The sequence below is a fragment of the Drosophila busckii genome, chromosome X (assembly GCF_011750605.1).
Source record: "Drosophila busckii strain San Diego stock center, stock number 13000-0081.31 chromosome X, ASM1175060v1, whole genome shotgun sequence".
Lineage (NCBI taxonomy): Eukaryota > Metazoa > Arthropoda > Insecta > Diptera > Drosophilidae > Drosophila > Drosophila busckii.
Window position 1 is genome coordinate 19,909,873 of NC_046608.1, and position 22,619 is coordinate 19,932,491.

At 30.7% G+C, this 22,619-nt stretch overlaps 2 protein-coding genes across 2 annotated transcripts in view; one reads left to right on the plus strand and one right to left on the minus strand.

Moving 5' to 3' along the window:
• LOC108605748 overlaps nucleotides 1-22,619 on the minus strand; it is a 48,446-nt gene that overhangs the window by 22,732 nt on the left and 3,095 nt on the right. The window lies entirely within an intron of this gene.
• LOC117134902 (protein nullo) lies at nucleotides 1,556-2,220 on the plus strand. Its single transcript, XM_033294334.1, has 2 exons — nucleotides 1,556-1,606; nucleotides 1,646-2,220. Exons 1-2 carry the CDS (start codon nucleotides 1,556-1,558, stop codon nucleotides 2,192-2,194), a joined length of 600 nt encoding a protein of 199 aa, XP_033150225.1. The 3' UTR covers nucleotides 2,195-2,220.

Genomic DNA, 22,619 nt, shown 5'->3' on the forward strand with positions numbered 1-22,619 from the left:
ATAGTTGCTTGTTATAGTTATAGTTGCTTGGCCCAAGTTCAACATCAGCTGCTTGCAATTTTCATTGCAATTTTTCTCACATGTTTTCCCAGCTTATTTTTTTTTTGTACGCTTGCTGTCTGGCATTTGTAAATGAATTTTTACCAACATATATACATCGCCCCTCTCGCTCGCACATGTGTGCACAACAGCTGGGCCACAAAAACCACAAAATTTCTGCCTCGCCGCGCTACAACAAAGTTGTTGGTGTTTTTTTTTTGCTCTTAAAACACGAAAATTGTGCAGCACTTGAATTTAAAAACAAAAATATGAAAGTTGAAACATTGTTGTGTGGCAAAAAGTCATTAAATTGACACCATGTTAAGTAGTTTAGCCACTTGCGTTTTTAATTAACAGCAAGCCGCAAAAAAGTATGCTATAGTAATTTTTATTGCAAGGCATTTTGCATGTGGCATGAATAAAGCGCTAATTTATTAAAAAAGCATTAAAAAGCATTTATAAAATATTTATAAATATTTGTATTAATAATTAATTTATTATATATTTGTTTATTATATTTATTTAATAGCAATGTTTGCTGCTGCATTTCGATTGCTAAGTTAATTTAAGTTTATTATATTAGCTTGTAACACTTTTTTGACAATTTATTATTATTAGAATATATAATTAGCTTAAGTTGCCACAATTTATTATTATTAGAATATATAATTAGCTTAAGTTGCCACTTTGGTAACAATGTCCTAATTTAAGAAAACCCTAAATACATAATTGGATATTAACAAATTGGAAAAAAATCAATAAATTGGGAAAATAAAAAAAAAAACAAATTTATTATTTAATTTTCATAAACATCATTAAACATCATTATGTGCAGCTGTTATAAATTTTTGGAAATTTAATTAAGCTAATGAGCGCATGCTAATTGAAAAATAATTGAACTTATTTCAGCTCGCTTCGCTGCTAATATAATTGACTTTGTCTAGTTTACTAGCATAACTAATTGTAAAATTAGTGAAGTTGCTGCATTAAAATAAACGCTGCCTACTTTTTTGCGCGCGCAGACTTTAGCTGCAAATGAACTTAAATTAGCGTAAGAGATAAAGACAACAAAGTCATGCACAATATGCGATTGACATATATACGTAGCTGACAAGTAGCGCTTAGTGGCAAGTGGCAAGTGTCGATTTGTGCAACACTCAGTTTAACTTGTTAGCTGCTGTCGTCGCTGCTGTTGCAAATTCATTAACAATTGGCACTTATGCATATGCAGGCCTTAGCGCCAGCTGCTGCCTGCTGCCACAAAATGTGGCAGGCTGGCGTTGGGTGGTGGTGGTTAGGCGGCGGCGGCAGGTAGGCGCATCATAAAAGCTGTGGCAAACAAAAACCCAGCGCGTCATAAAAATTGTGACAACAGCTGTTTGGGTTTGGCTTGGGTTTGCCTTGGGTTGGGGTTACCTGCCCGACGGACGGCTTAGCAGGCCATATATATTTCTATATATAACAGACTTGTGCGGCACAGCAGTTACAGTCGAACGTACAACGTCAAGCTTGCAACATGGGCAACACACAAGTTACGCACAGCAAATCAACAACGGAACAAACTCAAGTCAGTCGCTGCATTTGCAGTTTGCTGCCACGCCCACAGCAGCTGTTGCAGCAGCTGCGTCGCTGCCTGAAGAAGCGTCTGCGTCGCCGCAAGCGCTGCGGCCTTGTCGGCGCCTCAACTTCGCTGCTGCGCCCCATGCCGCGCTGCAGCTCCTTTGGCAGCTCGCACACTTTGCTCACGCCCAAGGCAAAGCCCAAGGCCAAGGCCAAGAGCGATGGCAACTACGCTCAATGGAAATGCATGTTCGAGCATGCGCCGCAGCTGCAGCCGCTGCCACGCCCACACGACATAAGCGAAGCGCTCTCGGGCCAAACAACGCCGCGTGGATTTCCCTCGCACACGGACGCGCGTCGCTGCCAATTGCCGCCGCCGGCTCCTCCACTGTGTGAGCTGCAGGCGCAGCTGAAGGTGCGCAAGCGTCTCAGCTTTAGGTTGCCACATGGCCACACGGGCAGCATTCCACGCCTCAATGCGCGCCAGCGTGCCGCTCAGCAGCAGCTCGAGGCGCAACTGCAGCGCGATCTCTGCGATCTGGAGGATTACTATGGCGGCTTTCACTATGCGCTACGCAATGAGCGACGCATTTGAATTGAACAACAAACAACTTAGAACTAAGCCCATTGTGATAGTTTAAACATTTAGCATAACAACAAATTGAATAAAATTCAAACAAACTAAACTAAAGCGAGTTTTCATTTTTAGCGAAATTTAGGGGAAAAATATAAAAATTATATAGAACATATATTTAAAAAAAATATATATAAAAAATATAAAAAAATATATATAAAAAATATAAAACAAATATAAAAAAATATATAAAAAATATAAAAGATACGACAATGTCAAAACAGTTCACACAAGCAGTATAATATATCATGCAGAATTGCTGCAGCATAAATTAGTAAATTAAATTTGACCTATATTTTTTAATAGAGATAAAAATAAAAGTATATATTACAATGGAAGTAGTACGAATATTAAAAAACAGTTCTTTTATATTTTATCGCGAAAAAAATTAAAAATTAAATTGAAATGTTTGTAAAATAATTAATCTTGTAAATAAATAAAAAAATTAGTAAATTAAATTTGCAGCTATATTTTTTAATAGAAAAAAATATAAAATAAAAAAAAATATATTACAATAGAGTATATGATAATTTAGAAAATATATGAATAAATTAAATTTGAAACTGTTTGTATAATAACTAATCTTGTAAATAAATAAATAAATAATAATAAATTTGAAACTATATTTTTTAATGGAGAAAAATATAAAAAGTATATATTATAATAGAGTATACGATATATCGTACATTTCCGTTACATTATACCAATCAAAATCAAAATTTTCAGGGCAGCGTAAATTCTGATTTATTGCTGTTGTCGCCTTAACAAAATCAAATATTTAACTAGTTATATTTTTACAACTAGCGAGAATATCATTATAATATTTAAGCACATTATTTAGTGACTAACTATAGAACAACTTAGCAGCTAAATCTCAATTTCAATAAAAAGTGAAAGTCAATAAGTTAAAAAACAGTTCTAAATATATGAAATATGTATGAAATTAAATGAATTAATTTAAATAAAAATATAAGCGCACATCAAAATTTAATTCAATAGCTAATAAGTTAGTGTAGCTTTAATTTAAGCTTTAGTTTTAGCTATTAATATTAAAATTGACTATAAATGTTAAACAAATGCGCTCAGATCTTCTTATAAAGCATTTTAAGCGCTAAAGTTTATTATGCTTTTATTTATGTACAAGTACATTAACCTAGTTTCAAATTAAAATGAAATATGCACTTGCCGCTGCTGATTATGTCAAATGCTTAATTTTAGCATTAAGTGCAAATCTTATTAATTGACAACTTGCGATGCAGCCTTGGGGCTATAATGCTTGACTATTTAAAAACGCTGCTGCCCTCGGCCTAAATACGCAGCTCACTTGTTTATCAGCCACGCCCTCTACACGCTGCCCAAATAGCCAAACAAAGACGTAATCTCCACTGTCAACGACCTACGCTAAGCGCCACAACCCAAATCTGTCACTCTCAATATATTTGAGCAACATGGAAAATAAAGCGAAATGAAAGCTGCCACAAAATGGGGCAAGGTCAGTGCGCTGGCAATTAATCAGCGCCAATGAATGGCTGCCAAAAGACCAAACCGAAACCGAAAATAAAATTGCAGCTGAAAATGCAACAGGGAGCAACAAAAATAGAAATAAAAAATGACAGCGAATGAGACACACACAGAGACAACAAGCAGCTTGTGGCTGTGATTAGCTCGCTGTTTGCTTTGCTCTGTTTGCTGCTAAGCTGACTAGAGTTGAAAGCTGCTAAAAATTCAGCAGCAAAAATTGAGTGAAAAGCAGATTAAGCAAAGCAAAAAAAAGTTGAAGTGAGAGCGCAAATGCAAATGGTGAAGATTAATGGAAATGTAGTAAAGCTGCTAAATTTAGAATTCAAAAGCAAAAATTTATTCATAATAATTATAGCATTCATTTTTTACTGTACTCATTTATCGATGAGCAAGTATAATAAAATTAAATGCAGTACTTAATTGAAATAAATATAATTAAATAGTATTTATGATATATATTAGTTTATATAATAATTAAGCTTGTAAATAAATAATACATATTTATTTTATATAGAAAATATGCATATTGATTTTGATTTATTTTGTGCAGCATTAATTACTAAATTAAATATTTTTATTTTACAATTCAAATGCATTTTTTTGTAAAATATAAAAAATATAAAAATCGATTAATAATAACACAATTTATTTTTAAAATTAAGCATACAATGCTCGCAGACATTTAATAGATTTTGAAATATATTTATTAGTTATTTTTATACAAATAAAAATATTAATTTTGATTTATTTTGTGCAGCATTAATTATTAAATTAAATATTTTTACTTTTCAATTCAAAGTAAACTTTTAGCTATCAAATTTTTTGTAAAATATATTGTAACAAAAAATTTAAAAATCGTTTTAACTTTTATAATTAAGCTTAGAACGCTCTCAGAGTTTTATTACATTTTTATTTATATTTATTAACTGTTTGTAGTTTTTTTTTTTGTAGATATAATATTATTGATTTTGATTTATTTTGTGCAGCATTAATTATTCAATTAAATATTTTTATTTTGAAATACAAAGGCAGTAAACTTTTAACTAAAACATTTTTTTGTAGAATATATTAAAGCAAAAAGTTAATAAATCTTTACACTAACAATGCTTTCAAACATTTATTTAATTTTTATATATATTTATTAGCAATTTGTAGTTATTTTTTAGCTATTTGACTGTCAATAATTTGTCCTGCCTAAAATACAAATGGTTTAATAAATATGTACAAATTTTTTAATAAAAAAAAAAAAATAAAATACAAATAAACAGCAAAAATGCTGCTGCTTTTCTCAGCAGTTGCATATTTATAATTGTATTTTTTTTCACGCTCTATTTTTGTTTAGTGCCTGTCGCTGCTGATTTGCATTTAAATTTGAGTTTGATTGAGAGCTGGCGCTAATTTAAATGCCGAGCAGCTCATTAGACAGTCGACAAAGAGAGTGAAAGAGCTAAAAACTGTGGACATTGTGTCTGCTACAAGCAGCAGCAAAAAAAGCACAGTCAAGATTTATGCGAGTGCAAATGCTGCAGTGAATTATTACTACAATATATATATGGAAATAAATGTGTTTTTTTTTTTTGTGTGTGTGTGGTGGCACTTACAACAAGTTGAATGGCATTGTGTGTGTGTGTGTGTGTCAAGTTCAACGAGCTGTTGTTGTGGCATACTTAAGTCCATAAGCTACTAACCACAAACTGACCACAGACAGAGACAGAGACAGAGTGACACTGTATTGTGGCTTATCAGTTTGGAACGCTTAATTTGAGTGAGAGTCACGTATATAAATTAAACATATGTTGTGTCCATTTGACGACACAAATGCTAAATCGATATGCAGAGCTAAAAGCAAAAGCAGCAGCGCTCACGTGCGTTACGCTCGAGCCAAATCAAAAGCCAAATCAACAAATGTAAACTAATAGGCAATTATAAGCAAAAGTACGAACAAAGCAACAGCGCAAAAAGAGAGAGAGAGAGAGAGAGAGAGAGCGAGCAAAAGACAGACAATAGGGCGAACAAACAAATTAGGCATGCAACATGCGGCGTATGAGTAATATGTGCGTGGCTAATGTGAGCGCAAGCTAAATACACTTGCCAGCAAAGTTGTAACAATAAGTTTTAGTATTAAATTAAGGCGTATTATATGAAATTTCAAAAATTTAGTAATTTTAATTTAGTAAATTTTAATTTACTTTGAAAAATATTTAAAATTATAATGAAATTTTGCAGCTCTGCTTAAAATTAGCAATGCCTAAAGTATAGTTAAAAAAAACGATTTATTATAAATAAATATATGTAAACAAGTGCTACACTTATTAAACGCTAAAGCGAGCGAGCGCTACCAACAAATTGTAATGCATAAATATTTAGACAAAAGGCAGAAGCAAAACCAAAAAGCAGCAACAACCAAAGCGGCTTATTAAATAAACGTAGTTGGGAGTAAGTAGCTTTTGGCTAAAAGTCAAACAGCTAGAAGCCAAAGCGGCAGCAAGAACAACTGTAATTTGTGCGCTTGACTTGTTTCATTTTTTTTTTTTTTGCTGTTTTTAATTTCGTTGCAGACTTAATGCCGGCAGCAGCAACGACCACAAATATAAATCAAAACAGCTTAGGCGGCGGCTAAAAACAATTGCGCAGCATTAAGAGCAGAGCAGAGCCAGGCTGGGTAACAAAAATGATTGCATACGTGCAGGCGCTGTAGCGTCTCACAACTTTGTCACATGCGCTAATCAAATAAATTTCGTCATTTTATGTCACTTGCCACATTGCATACATTTTAAGTGGCACAAACAGCAGCAAAGACAAAGAGAGAGCGAGAGTGTGTGTGAGTGAGTGAGACAGCTATATGCGTATTTTTAGACCTACATACTTAATCATTGTAACACTTTGTATATACGTTTTTTATATATTTTGCTTTAGTAACGCTTCATTGGGTGCGTAAGGGGTGTTTCGATAAAATAAAATAAAATAAAATTAAAGTGCTTGAAGCCCCAAGCACCCTTGAAATTCTGTTTAGCCCAGTCGAGAGACAAGTGAGGCTTGAAAATTGTGGCACTTAGTTGGCCTATTGAGACTTTAGCATTTATCAAAACGTTTAAAGGTGTCTGCAGTGAAGCGAAATGGAAGATGAATGTACGAGAATGAGAGATAAGGCATAACTGCTTTAAAGTGTATTTAAAATTAGTTAATGTTAAAACTTACTAGCAATTTAAATAGCTAAAAATATAATAAATTATTTATATGCATGTATTTAGTACTTATAGCTAGCTTATTTCATACTAAATTTATTGTTTACTAATTACATTATTTTAATAATGAATTATTAACATTAATTCCTAAAGTTAGACCAAGTTAAATAATAAACAAATTGTATATATATTTGATAATTGTTTAGTTTTATGAACGTTCAATCGTTAGGCAATAAAAAGATTAATATTTACATTAATTCTTAAAGTTACACTACTAAGCTTAGTTTTAATAATAAATAAATTTTATATATTTAAAATTTGTTTAGTTTGCCGAAAATAATGTTTGATATTTTTTGAGCAATATTTGAATTTGTAAATTAAGTGAACTAAGCAAATTAATTTAAGTTTATTATATATAAATTTATGTAATAAATTGTTTATATGCATGTATTTAGTACTAATGTCTAGCTTATTGAATTTGTTGTTTTATCTTATTAAAACTAAAACAATTTTATATTAATGCTCCAAGTTGCACTATTAAGTTATTATTAGCTTTAAGCTAAGTTACAAAAATAAATAGATTATATATTTAATAATTGTTTAGCTTAGCGAATATAATGTTTGATATTTTTTGAATAAAATACATGAAATTAAATTGTTTATATTAAATATCAATTTATGTATTTAAAACTATTGTGTGTTGCTATTAGCAGCGCAATTATTTTTTAAGCTTTAAAAAAATAAATAAATAATTAATATTTATATTTTCAAATAATTATTTAATTTTATATATTTTATGCTTTTATTATATTTTCAAATATTTATTTAATTTATTTATTTTTCAATTTAATTTAGATTTATTGTTTGAAAATATATTTTATATTATATTTATATTTTGTTTTCATATATTTTAAATGCTTATTTAATTTAATTTATTTTTAAATTTAATTACTATGCTTTTATATTTTTTTTATATATATATTATATATATTTCTATATTGCTTTTATATATATTTTATATATATTTAATTCAATTTAAATTTATTTACTATGCTTTTTATTATGATCAATTGCTTGTCATTTATTGGCGGCTGCGTAGTTGGCAAATTTGATTTCACGCTATTTGTTTGTATTATATATTTTTCAATTTACGCTCAGCTGCAATTTCCCTGCCACAACACGCCCCCAATCTATTCTATTGCCTCACACACACACACACACACACACGAACAGTGTTTGCCTTACTTTATTTGTATCTGTTTGCTGCCCTAGCTTCATCTACATTTTCATCAAGAGTTCATTGCTTAGGCAACTCGCCTAGCCCCGACGCTTGTTTGCGGCGTCACTTGCAGCCGTTAACGTTGGCCATGGTGATGATGATGATGATGACGACGAGGACGACGACGATGACGACGCTATCAAATGATTTTATTTCCTTTTGACGCATCCGCCGTCTGGCTGCCAAGCCAGCGTCGCCGCCACCAGCCACCTTGTGCATATATTACGTAGCCGCCGCTGAAGCCAGAGGCCTACATGCTTGCCTCATGCCACATGCCGCTTGCCACCAACTGCTGTGGCTGACTTTGACGCTGATTGTGTGCAAATGATAGCAATATGGTAACAATCTTTATATGCGCGCGCTACCTTGCAATAGCTTGCCCCAGCTCCTGCTCCTGCGTCAAGACTTTTACATATATGGGGCTGCGTTCATCAGCTGCTAATGGTCGGTTATACGCTCATAACACTACATTTTTACAACACTAGATTTTTATCTGCAGCAATTTCACTTGAATTTGAAGTAATTTATGTTTATATTAAGCAGCAGACTAAAATAAGCGACATGCTAAATATATAAAATCTGTTGTAAGTTGGCTACGCTACATTATATTTAATACTTGATTATAATCAGTTCTTTATACGAAATAAATTGTTACAACTAATATGCGTTAAAATAATTGCTTAGCTTATAGTTTAGTTTTCATTACTTTAATATAATAGCATAAAATTATTTAATAAAATCAAATTGTGTAGCTTCATTTTAATGCATTTGAAAACAACAAAAATATATTTTAAATTTATAAGCACTTTTTAAACTAAACTAAGCAATTAAATGTAATGTATACTACTAAATAAAATATTGTGAATTAAAATAAAATATTGTGAATTAAAATATATTTTTTCTATCTTTTTTGTCTCAATCTCATATACTATATTTAAAATTATAATATATTTAAAATTAATAATAATGCATCAAGTACTTTTTAAACTAAACTAAGCTTATAAAGCTTTGCAATTAATTTAAATAAATTATTATTTATTAATTACTTCTAGATACAATATTGTGCATCAAGTTTTCAAAATATATTTTTTCTCTCAATCTCATAAATATTTAAAACTAATAGGAAAAAAAAGAATTTTTAACTAAGTTATTAAAGCTTTGCAAATAATTTAGTTGCATTATTTATTTATAATTATTTCTAGATAAAATATTGTTCAACAAGTTTTCAAAATATACTTTTGCCTCTAACTTTTTTTGTATCAATCAAATATATATTTAAAAATAATAATAAAAAAAATTATTGATTAAATTAATTAGTTTACATTTTTTTAATTTAGTTTAGACTAAGTTTTGCAATTAATTTAGTTACAATATTTGTATTATTAATAAATAAAAAATTGTTGATTAACGTTTTTGTTTTCTTTTAAGCTCTATCTGGTTTAAATTACATTTAATTCAAATGAATTATTTGTATTACTATTAAAAAAAATTTTATATATTTTTTTGCTAGCAATTTTCAGGCTCTGTCTCTGTCTCTGTCTCTTTCTGTTGTTTGGCTTAAATATTACACAGCAAATTTTCAAAGTATTACAAATTTGTTTGCTTTTGTTTGTTTGCTTATTATGAAGATTTTAGCGCGCTTCGGCTTTGGGCTTATCTGGCCGTATGCAAAAAGATTCTGGCAAACAAATCATTTGCATATGCGCTGTCTGTGTGTGTGTGTGTGTGTGTTTGTGTGTTAAGTGACAGTAGCAAGTTCATCAGGTCATAAATTATTACACGCTGCTTTGTATGCGCACTCACAAAAAGCAAATTCAATTTTTTTTTCTTATCTTGTACTTGAGCTTAGCTTGTTGTAACTTTTGTTGCTGCTTCTTCTCATTGTTGTTGTTGTTGTTGTAGTTGATGTGCTGTCATTTTCAGACGCTGCTCGCATGTGAGCCGTAGCTACGCTGCTGGGCTTAATTAAATTTCACTACACTAAATCATTTGCCGCAAATCTCCAGCTGGATTACAATAAAGGCAACGGGCCACACAAATTGCGATAATAAAAGGACGCATGGACACGCACACAGCTGCACAAAGCTAGAAGACAACACTGAGCTGCAGCAGCAGCAGTTGCTGTTTTTATTTTAGGCGCACGCGGCGTATGCGCTACGCAATTAGTTGACTTTGCTTGCGACTTTCACAGGCTTCAAATATATAAATGACAAAAGGATAAAAGGCATTTTGTCGAAAAATAAATTAGGCGCAGCCATCCCTCTCTCTCTCTCTCTCTCTCTCTCGCTCGCTCGCTGTTTTGACAAGGACACGCGCTTTGCCTTTAAGCCCCCGAAACGCAAGTGGCAATTAAAAAAAAGACGCGTACGCAAAGCCCATAAGTTTATGTTAATTAAAGCGCATGGCAAAACTAAAGCCCAGCAGCCTTAGAAAATATATATGACAAGCTATATAGACAAGCGGCCCAGTAATAGCTTTGAATCGCTTAAACGCTGGGGCGCAAAAATATTGCAGTAAATTTACATAAATATTATCTTTTTATATGCCATAAAGTTTGTTTAATTAAAGCGCAGAGCAAATATTATACAAATGTAAACAGTCTGACTGTTTATTTGCTTTGCATTATAAATATTCATTTTGTTAAAAAAAATATAATAAAAGCATACAAAATACAAAGTTTTAGTTACTAAGCAATTTATATTACTATTTAATGCAGCAACAAATAAAATAGCAACAAGCACAAATAATATTTTTGACTTTCATATACAAAGAAATAAAATAGAAATAACTAAAATTAAAAATATATATATTAAAAGAAATTACTATAAATTAATTGTAAGTTTAAATTAAGTTTGCAATTATTTTGCGCTGCTTTAATTTAAATAAAATAAATATAGAAGGAAATTAATACAAATTACTGTAGTTTAAATTATTTATGAATTATTTGCGCTGCTAATTTAATAAGTAAAGAAAAAAATTTAAAAATATATAGAAAGATATATATATATATATTGCAATATTTTTGCGCTGCTTGAATTTAATAAGAATAGAAATAAAATGTAAAAAAAATATATAGAAAGTAATTAGCACAAATTAGTGAAGTTTAAATTAAGTTTGAATTATTTTTGCGCTGCTTTAATTTAAAAAGTAAAGAAAAATAAATAAAAATATAGCAATTAGTACAAATTAATGAAGTTTAAATTAGGTTTGATTTTTTTGCGCTGCTTAAAATAAAATAAAAATTAGTATAAAATTTATAAAAATTCAAGCAGCAGCTGAAGCTCAATTTTTCTTTACTTTGATGCATTAAAATTTAACGAAATACAAGCAATTTAACAGAAAATTGCTGTTGGAGCCAAATGCAAAGCTAAAGCTTGTGTTTTTTTATATAAAAGACTAAAAGACAAAAGCAATTTGGAGAGAAACTGTTGCTGCAAAATGTTCAAAATGCACTCGATTTATGATTTTCGCAATCAAACAAAGCTTAAGCTGCAGAGCTCTGGACGCAGCAGTCGCCAACACACAATCAAGTGCATAAGCTGCCAAAATATATTGCAATCAGTTGAGTGTGTGTGTGGTGTGTGTGTGTGTGGATTTCATGCTTCAGTTGCAGGAGTGCAAGCTTTTGTGGCATGCCACGCTTGTGAAATTTGCAACTGTTGCAAATATGCAGCCACACACACGCACACACACACACATATATAGAGAAAGAGACAGAGCGATATGTGGCAAAGCGGCGAAGGCGAAAGAAATTGAAAGAAAATTGTGTAGCATACTTAGCAGCGCAAGCACAATAACTGACATTGAAATAACAATAACAAAAGTCTGAGCAGCAGCAGCAGCAGCACAACAATGGGCAATGGGCAATGGGCAATGGCAATGACACTAGCAATATCTATGGCCAATGTTTTTCTTGTTGTTGTCGAGTGGGAGCGACAATATGGCAGCTAAAAAGGGACATCCATTCCATGCTTCAAGCTTCAAGGCAAAATGTAAATGACGCCATAATTGCAGCCATCAAACGAAGCAACAATGAGAGCCACACAACAGCAAGCCAAAGAAAAGCTATAGACTAAGCACGCCCCCCAAAAAAATAAAGCAAGAAAAACAAAAGAAAAATGCGTATATATAAAAATAAGAAAAAGGCAAGGCAAGGCAAGGCCTGAAAGCAAAGGAAAATAAACACATAACCCCAGCCATAATGTTCAATGAATGTGTGCAACAAAGCGTTGCAAATCGTCATGCCGCAATACCGTTACTTGCCCCATTTGCCACATTACCAGCCTGACAGCTGAGCCAGCCACAGCTGCAGCCTCAGCCTGAACTTGAACTTCAACTTTGCGCTACGTGCCGCAATTTTTTTTGCTCAAGTGTTTGCCGCTGTTTTTGTTATTTGCCAGCGTAGCTGATTATTTGCCCAAAGCATATTAAGTCAATTGCAGCAGCAGCGCCGGACTAAACTAAGGCGCGCATATTTAAGTAGCCAAATTTTGGCATTTTTTTTGCGCTTTATGCACAGAGCACACATAATTGCTAATAAATGTGGCAGCAATGCGGAAATAAAACAACACTGCGTATGCTTAATTTGTATGCAATATAGTTGCCATGAAAATAAATATATAAACTATATGTGAAACTAAAGCATAACATGGCGTATGCTTAATTTGTATGCAATTTATATATAAATATATAATGAACTAAAGAAAATAACACGGCGTATGCTTAATTTGTGTGCAATATATATAAACTTTTGACTATAATTTATAATGTGGCAGCAATGCGCAGAGCAAAGCATAACATGGCGTATGCTTAATTTGCATGCTCAATACAAATAACACGGCGTATGCTTAATGTGTATGCTTAATCAGTATATAAATATATATAAAAGCTATAAACTATAATTTATATATTTAGCAGCAAGTAATGAAACTAAAAACTAACATGGCGTATGCTTAATATGTTATAAAATATTGTTGCATTTTTTCTATAAAAAAAATGTATAATGCATTTGCTGCTTTTATCATTGTTGTTTATATTAATTTATGTAACTATCTGGCTCAAGCCTTGTCCTTAGCTTTATGGCAGCAATGCAGGCAAACTACAAATCCTGCCTGGATCACAATGTCGCTTAGAGCTAAAAGAGCAAAAAAATACGCTCACTGCATTGCTGGCTCTGATTATATTTCCAAGTATAGCTACAGCTTTCAATTATCCTCCAACCTCTGCCCTCAAGCGCTGCAAACTATAACAGCAGATATAGTCAGCGAAGCTATAGCAATGTAAGAAATTTTATTTTATTTTGTACATTTATTTTTTTTTTTTTTTTATTTTTTTATATTAGTGCTAGTTGCTTATTTAATTTAAATTTAATGCAATGCATTTTTTATATTAATATAAATTTAAAAAAAAATATGCAGCCTTTTATATTTAGTAAAGCAACGCTTAGTGCATTAATATAAAACAAAATTGTTTTAAATAAAAATTGACTTAAAATATTAAATAAATATGCGCACATTTAAATTTTTAATTGTTAGCGTTACAATTTCATTAATCAAAGTAAAATAAAATTTATTCTGCTGCTTTTGCTTATATTTTGTTAAAATTAAAACTCAATTAAATGCAAGAAAATGTATAAAAATTCTTAAGCAAATTACACTTAATTAGACGCGCCAATAGCTGCTCTTAATTTATGCAAATGTCTAATGCAAAAAACACAGACACAAAGCAGACAATTAAATTTCAATTTAGAGCGATTTGCATAAGAATTTCTAGTACTAAGCTTTGAGCTTAAGCTGTCAGCACTTGGCTGTAGCGACGAGCGACCGACTTGGCTTTGGTCCAAGTCTTATCAATGGCAAAGTGCTAAAAGTTCCAGCTAATCAAATGGCAGGCAGGCAGCATCAGCAACAGCAGCGTCGTCGTTATTGATTAGCTAATGTCTGGTTGGCCAACAATGAAGACTTGACCCAAAGGCAAAGTATAGAGGCCTAGACCCAAAACCCTTTGCCTTTTTGCCTACAAGTCCTTGGGGCGATTATACATTGCGGTTTGCTTTCGTTTACTTTCACTTTTGTCTTGAGAGTTTATTTGGGTTTTTTTAGGGCTTTGTTTAGCTTTGGCTGATGCGCTTATCGTTTAACGAAAAATTGATTTCCAAAATAGCTGCCATATGCATGTGTGTGTGCGTGCGTATGTGTGTGTAATTATGCGACCACTTTTGACTTTTATGCCTTGTGGCAGTTGCTCTGTAATTTGTACCATTTGCCAGCGATGCGTGTATGCAAATTAGAGGACAAGCGTTCGCTGCTGACGCTGGCGTGTGTGTGCCACAAAATGTGGCATGCGGTATCTGTTTACCTTTCAACTTGATAGCCTAGCAAGAAACTTAAATAAACAATGAACAAATCTCAGTGGCGCACAAAATGAACTTTTCGACTTTTGCGTCTAAATACATTTTGATAAATTGACAGTGCTTGCCATAAAGTAATGCACAGTCATCATTAAAAATTAATGTTGATTATATAATATATTTTTATAAAATATTTATGCGTATATTTTATTTAAATTTCATAAATTAATTTGTTGTTTTTCTCACCTATTTAATTTTGTTTAGTTTTAAGCAATTTAATTTAATTTTAATATTATTAATTTTAGATTTCAATGTGTTTTTTTCACTTATTTAACTTTGTTTAGTTGCTTAGTTGTAAACAATTTAATTTAATTTAAATATTAATTTTGTATTTTAGATTTCAATGTGTTTTTCTCATTTATTTAACTTTGTTTAGTTGTAAATTTAAGAAATTAAATTTACTTTTAATATTATTAATTTTTTATTTTAGATTCCAATAAGTTTTGCTCTCCTATTTAACTTTTTTTAGTTGCAAAAATGTAAGAAATTTAATTTATTATTTATTTTATTTTATATATTTATGTAACGCTTAAGTTTTTATTTAAATTTCTTTTAAACTAATGCATTTGTTGCTGCTTTTTTAAATTAAATTTTATTGCATTTCATGAACTCACTTTAACGCTTGTGCATTTACTTTTAGCACGCAGTGTGCAGCATCTGCAGCAGCAATTGCAATTGAAATATAGCGCAAGGCGTAAACAATTTTGTAAATAAAAATATAAATTATTGCCAACTATTTGGTTTTTGTAGCATAATAAACTTTCGAAAGTGAACAATTCTGGGAAATTTAGTTGATTAATGGCAGCTAATTGTTTAGATTTAAACAAAAAGCACTAAAATCTAAGGCCATAGGTCATTTGGCTATGACTGTTGCAATTTGCCACAGCTACTGCCTGCTAACTGTTGTTGAAGGCTCTTAAAGCTGTGTGTGTGTGCGTGTGTGTGCGTGTGTGTGTGGGCGGGCGGATATATATGCGATTTATATAACTGAGAGCAGGACGAACAGACAGCATGGCAAACTAGTCCTGGCAACTTGGCAAGTCATCATAACATAACATTGGGCTGTGTCTTGTGTGCTTGCCGCACAGCGTGTGGCTTGGTGTTGTGGCATGCAGCAGCATGTTGCATGTGTGACAAGTCACAACAACGTGAATCGAATCTGAGCTTGACAGCAACATTTTGGCATCAGCTCACAAGCAATTTATATAAAATTTTATGAGCTAAACACAGATGAAATATCAAATGTTAAATTGAAGCAAATAAAAGCAATTGCATTCATTTTGTGGCTTATTCAAAGCACAAAGCAATGATTTGTTATTATTTAATGCACTTAAATGCTATATAAAATGCAAATAATAAAAAAATTTGGAATTAATTACAAAATAAATTTCAAAAAATTAATTTCAAAGCAAAGTAAAATTTTAAAAACGATTTAACGTAATTTATGCAGAAATTGTTTAAGTTAAGCAATGAAATAATTAAAAGTAGTAATAGCAAAGCATAAAAAATGCGCCTAATGCATAAATTTAAATTAATAGCATATATATTTATTGCTATTTTATATTTTATAATAATTCTACTAACAATTCGTAGTTTGATTGAAGTTGTAATTTAAGAAGAAATTGCTTTAGTTGAAATAATTCAATGAAATAATAAACAAAGCATAAAAATGTGCCTAATGCATAAATATAAATTGTTAGCATTTCAAAAAAATATATATATATACTATATTAAATTATAAAGATATTTTACTAGCAATAATTTGATATAGTGTTAATTTAATAAGAAATTGCTTTAGTTAACAGCTGAATTAATTCAATGAAAAGATATTACAGAACACACATTTTAAAATCGTAATGTATGCTATATGGTTGCTATAGGAAATATTTCAAGAACTCACTATCGATCGAGATTGTGCATAAGATATTTATAAAAATATATTGAGCCACCCTACTGAGTATACTTGTATTTGTTTAAGCTGAGTTTAAATAGTGTTTAATTTATATAATTTATATTTGTATATAAATTGATAATATTATTAAAAAAAATATATATATACATATTGTTTACTATTTTAAATTTTAAAGATATTTTATTAGCAATAATTTGACATGGTTGCTTTAATTAACAACTAAAATAATTCAATGCATAAAAGAAATGCATAAAAAAATGCGCGCAATGTATCAAATTAAATTATTAGTGTATATATTCATAGCTATTTTATATTTCATGAGAATTCTACTACAATATATATGATATAGTTGTAATTTAAAAAGAAATTGCTTTAGTTACCAATTAAAATAATTCAATGAAAGCATAAAAATAAGCAGAACAGCATTTGCATTAAGCAAAATTTAGCTATACCAACTATTTATCTAGTATATGGCATTTCACTTTTAGTTGTTGCTGACTTGCTCCAAATTCTCTGAACACTCAAATCAGTTTGCATATCAAAATCTGAGAGGCTTGTGCTATGTTGAGAGCATTGTTGTCAGCATGTTAGACAGGCCGAAAGACAAAAGCCAGATGGCAGACAAGAGTGAATGGGGCATGCAGCAATGACTGTTGCACACACACACACACACACACGCACACACGTATGCATAAATGTTTTTGTAATGGCACAAGGCACAGGAAATTTGAGTGCAGGCCTCAGTGCCTGTTCAACAATTTTGTTAATTATGCATTGAAAATTAATCCCCAAACGCAACGCAACGAGAATTCCCTTGTGTATTACCAAAAAAAAAAGAGAGAAAAACAGGCCACAAACTCGATATAAACTGGGCGCAGTTACTACCTGTTAACTGCTAACTGTTAACTCTTACCTGTGCTTTGGTCATTAGACAGCGACGCCAGCTCATTGCTCTAATGTGTCTGTGTGTGTGTGTGTCTCACACAGAAAGGGGCGTGGTCGACAGTTTAGCAGGTTCAACAATGAGAGTCGTTAAAGTTTGCTACTGCTGCTGCTGCTGCTGTATGTGGGCGTCAGCTGGGGCGTGGCACTTAAATGCCGCATGCTGTGACAATATGAGACAAACTAACTGCTTGCTACTTTTTTGGGGGCAGTGCCACACACACACACACACACACACTAACAGGGCGTTTACTTGCAGCCCTTTGGCTTTGCAATGCGTTTTTAATTATAATTTTCACTTGTTTTTGTTCCTGTTTCTGGTGTAATTTGCAAGTTGCAACTTTGATAGCAGCCACGTCAGCAGGTACTTGAGGTAAAGGTTTTCAAACTTGTTTACAAACATTGCAGCACTTCAAGCGAAATATTTAAGCTGGCAACGTTAACGCTTTAACTTTAAGCTAAAAGTGCTTAGCATAAATAATAAATAATTGGCCAACTATAAATATATTTACGTAATTTACTAGCTATTCATATATATAAATAAAATAAGTTGAAATTTCATTACTAAATGAAGTTGCAATATATTTTTACATTTAAATTATGTTATTTATTTTAAATGGTTAAGCCAAACATTTTTGCATGCTTATGTATTTATATATATATTTTAAAATATATTTTATAAATAACATAAGTTGTAATTTGATGACTTTATGAAATTGTAATATTTTCTTAAGTTGCATATTTTTACATTTATATTAAGTTATTTATTGTAAATGCATAAAACAAAAATTATTTTCACGCTTAGCCATTTATAAATATTTCTTAAAATATATTTTATAAATAACAAGTTGAAATTTGATTACTAAATATATACAAAATTCTAATATTTTCTTCAGTTGCATATTTTTGTTTACTTTTCAATTACGTTGTTTATTGTAAATGCATAAATCAAAAAATATTGTCATGCTTTTATAAAACTTGATTACTAAATAAATTGTAATAATTTCTTAAGTTGATTTTTTTTACATTTAAACTTCATTATTTATTGAATTAAGTTGAAATTTGAGTACTAAATAAATTCAAAATAATACAAATAAATGAAGTTCTCATATTTTTATCAGTTGCATATTTTTTTTATATTTAAATTACGTTAATTGTAAATGGATAACTCAAAAATTATTTTTTAAAATATATTTCATAAATAACATAGGTTGAAATTTAATTACTAAATAAATTCAAAATAACATAAGTAAATGTTTTCTTATATTTTCTTCAGTTGCATATTTTTGTTTACATTTAAATTGCGTTATTTATAGTAAATTAATAATTCATAAATTATTTTCATATTTATATATATTTTTTTAAATTAATTTTCTGAATACATATATTTTTATTTGAATATATATATTAAATATATTGTTTAATTGTGTACATTTGTTTCAAATACCAAAAATTGAATATTATTTTTATATGCTATTGCATACTGCACTCAATATAAGATATATTACATATTATATTGCCAAGCAAGTTGGCACTGGCTCTTTAAACAATTTTCAGCAGCAAGCTGCACGCACTTACAGCCAAAGAAAAGAGAAAGAGCGTGAGGCAGAGAAACTCTGACGAGCTGACACGATTTTGATTATTGAATTAATTCTTGCATGTCACACACACACACACACATGCTCGTCTCACTTTTTTTGTTGTTGTTGTCAGTCAGCGTCTCTCTATGTAAATGCCAAGCATTTTGCAATTCAATTTGCACGGCAACTTGGCCTCGACATTGACAGCTCCAAGCCCAAGCCCAAGCCCCAAGACCGGAGCTCGAAGCTCGAGTCTGTGCCATTGCCTACTGTATTTTTGGATTTGTCAAAGCGCTAGGGGAAAACAACAACAATAAGTAAAGGGGGCAAAAATATCTTAGACCTTAATGAAATTAAAACGCGTGAACAGATTTGCGACAAAGGGCGCAGCAGCTGAAGCACTTTAAATAATTAAGAGCACACACACACACATAAGAGATTAATAGCGCAGTAGTGAAGCAGCTGAGCAGACTCAGTTCTCAGTTCAAAGAGCAAAACTTAATTAATTAATCAATAGTTAGTTAGTTAGTTGCAGCTGGTCAAAGGCAAGTAATGATTGCTAGTTTTCTATTTGTAGCCGAAAGGAATGTAACAAGTTAAAGTTTAAGTGCAAATGTGAAAAGCTGCACTGAAAAAAATTACATTAAATAGAGTTAAATTTGTTTGAAGCATAAGAATTAAATTTATAAAATTTTGAAGTACTTTTATAGTTAGAAAAATCTACTACTTTACTTTTTAAAATATTTCAACAATTTTCTATAGCATAAATTAATTTTTAGCTATTTTTAAATAATTTATATTTGCTTTTCATTTTATAAGAATAATTTGCAGTAATTTAAAAACAGCATAAAATTAAAAAAAAAAATTAAATTGATTTGCTGGCAAAATGAATCAACTACAAAAATTGCCCTATAATTAATATTAGCAGTAAATTAAATTGTAGCAACAGAAAATCATCAAGTACACGCAATTAGGCCAACAACCTTAGCCAATTACACTTGAAAATTCATAGCTAATCATAGCTAACTAAGTAGCAATTAAAACTACTAGATAGCGAACTATAAAGCAGCAAATATAAAAAGAAAATGAGAAACTGTTGCTCTATCAACAATTGGTCATGGCATGACCCGGACACGGATACGTACCCGTACCCGTAGCCGTGTGCTCAGTTCATAAATTAATGAATGAATTTGTAACGAAAAAAAAAGAAAATCAAAAGGCGAAACGAAACGAAATGAAAAACTGAAAATTGAAAACTTCAAACGCGGCGCGCGCTCTGCACGCAAATGGCAAATGCCAAATGGACAGGACTGAAAGGGCTGGCGAGACGGGGGGCGGGGCGACATTTTGTGGTGGTAATGTCAAGGCAGGAAGCTTCAAAATTTTTAATATGTGAATTTTTATTGTGAGCGCCAAAAGCAAAAGCAAGAAATATGCATGAAATGTTGTAACAAACAAAGAAAAAAAAAGGAAAACATGACTCGCGGCTACAAATTCACTGAAGCAGGTGTTTGACTGTATGTGTGTGTGTGTGTGTGTCACAACATGCAAAAACTGTTGAGGCTAAAACTCATGCAAAGCTCTGAGCTGCTGACTGTGGCAACAATGCGAATCGAAATGAATATGCACAGCATTGTTTTCTATGTATGTGTGTGTGTGTGTGTGTGTGTGTGGGCGCGACATATGCATGCGTAATTGAAATTTGCCACTGACACCAGCATTGGTAGCAACAAATGTAAGCCCATTGATTGTGGCTGCAATTTTCATTGGCCTAAAAGCAAAAATTTTAAAAATGAACTAAAGCTAAGCGCCAAATATTGCTGAAAATCTTTAGTTTTTAGTTTTCAAATTTAAGCTTAGTAATTGGACTAGGACTAGTCATGCGACTAATTGCTGTGGCTCAATTATTTTTGCAGCAAGTTATAGCAGAACTTTTAGCTGCGCTCATTAACAAATAATTTAATATGCATTTAATTTAATTAAAAAAGTAAAAGTGAAATTTTATGCTTAAGTTATTACAATATATTAATAATTATTAAAATTAATAATATTATCATTACGAGATAATTTAAATTTTATTTAATTATTTATTTATTGAATTTAATTTTATTAAAATTTGTTGGGTAAGCAAAAGTGAAATTTTATGCTTAACTAAAGCTCAAGTTATTACAATATATTAATAATTAATAAACTTAATAATATTATCATTACCAAAAAATTGAAATTTAATTTAATTATTTATTTATTGAATTTAATGTAATTAAAATTTTTTTTGGTAAGCTAAAGTGAAATTTTATGCTTAACTAAAGCTTAATAATGTTAACTGAATTTGTCTGAATCTAAGCAGCAAATTTAATTATCGATTTGAAGTTAAAAATCTTAACAGCGGCTTTGCTTAATTCATTTTAATTTTTGCACTATTTTAGCATTTAAAATAAAAACTTAATTCATTAAAATTTATGAACTATTTTAGCATTTAAAATAAATGTAATTCAATTATTTTATTATTTAATTCATTACAGTTTTTGAACTATTTTAGCATTTAAAATATATGCATTTTTTAATTCGTTTATAACTCAATTCATTAAAATTTTTGCACTATTTCAGCATTTAAAATATATGAATTTTTTAATTAGTTTATTAACGCGTAGAGCTTTATGTAAATTATATTTGTTGCTTCGGTTTACGTTTGAAATAAATATCAATTTAAAATAATTTATAAAACGAAATTTTCCTTTACAATGCAGACAACATGCTGCAAAAAAATATAATACAAATAATAATTACAAGCGCAAGCGGCTCGGGGCGTTTTTATGAAAAGTAATCTGATTGCAGGCTGCGGCAAATTTATTGTTAACGTGGCTCAAAGCATGGCTTATGCTTTAATAAAAATGCTATAAAATGTAACGATTGCTAGCTGGGAATTTATGCGCCTAAGCGCAAAATGTAATTTATTGCTTATTTGTACGCCAGTCAAAGCGAAAAACTTGCCTCGAATGTTTGATAAACAAATATGCGGCTGCCAAAACGTGTGTGCAACACACACGCCCTATCTCTCTCTCACACACACACGCTCACTCTTTCTAAATTTGTTGGCAATTCATTTAACTTGCAATTTATGCGCATTTTGAATTTGATTGATTTTTGCGGTTGTAAAATGTAAATTTCTTTTTTTTTTTCTTGCATTTATTATTGTTGGCCCCATGCTGTTTGACAAATCAATTACATGTATTTTATACATGGCGTATGCTCAATATTTTTATTGCCAAAACGAAAGAAAACAAAATTTTAATTGCACTCATTTGTAATTTATGTTTTGTTCGCAGCTCGTTTTGGCTGCTGATCAAACAGCAAAAGCAACAAAAATTCTACATTTAAACAATTAGTAACAATTAGCTGAAGCAAGTATTTAAATTGCAATAAATTAATTATAAATAAGCAATTAGTGCAGATAAAATATTTAATAAAAAAATAAAAATTACACAAAATATATTTGCTATTTAATTTAATCTATTTTATTATTTATTTTTAAATGAATAAATGCATAACTTATTTAAT

Coding starts and splice junctions, on each gene's coding strand:
- LOC117134902 (XM_033294334.1), top strand. CDS start 1,556: ATGGGCAACACACAAGTTACGCACAGCAAATCAACAACGGAACAAACT. Junction 1,607..1,645: donor CAACAACGGAACAAACTCAA/GTCAGTCGCTGC, acceptor CCACGCCCACAG/CAGCTGTTGCAGCAGCTGCG.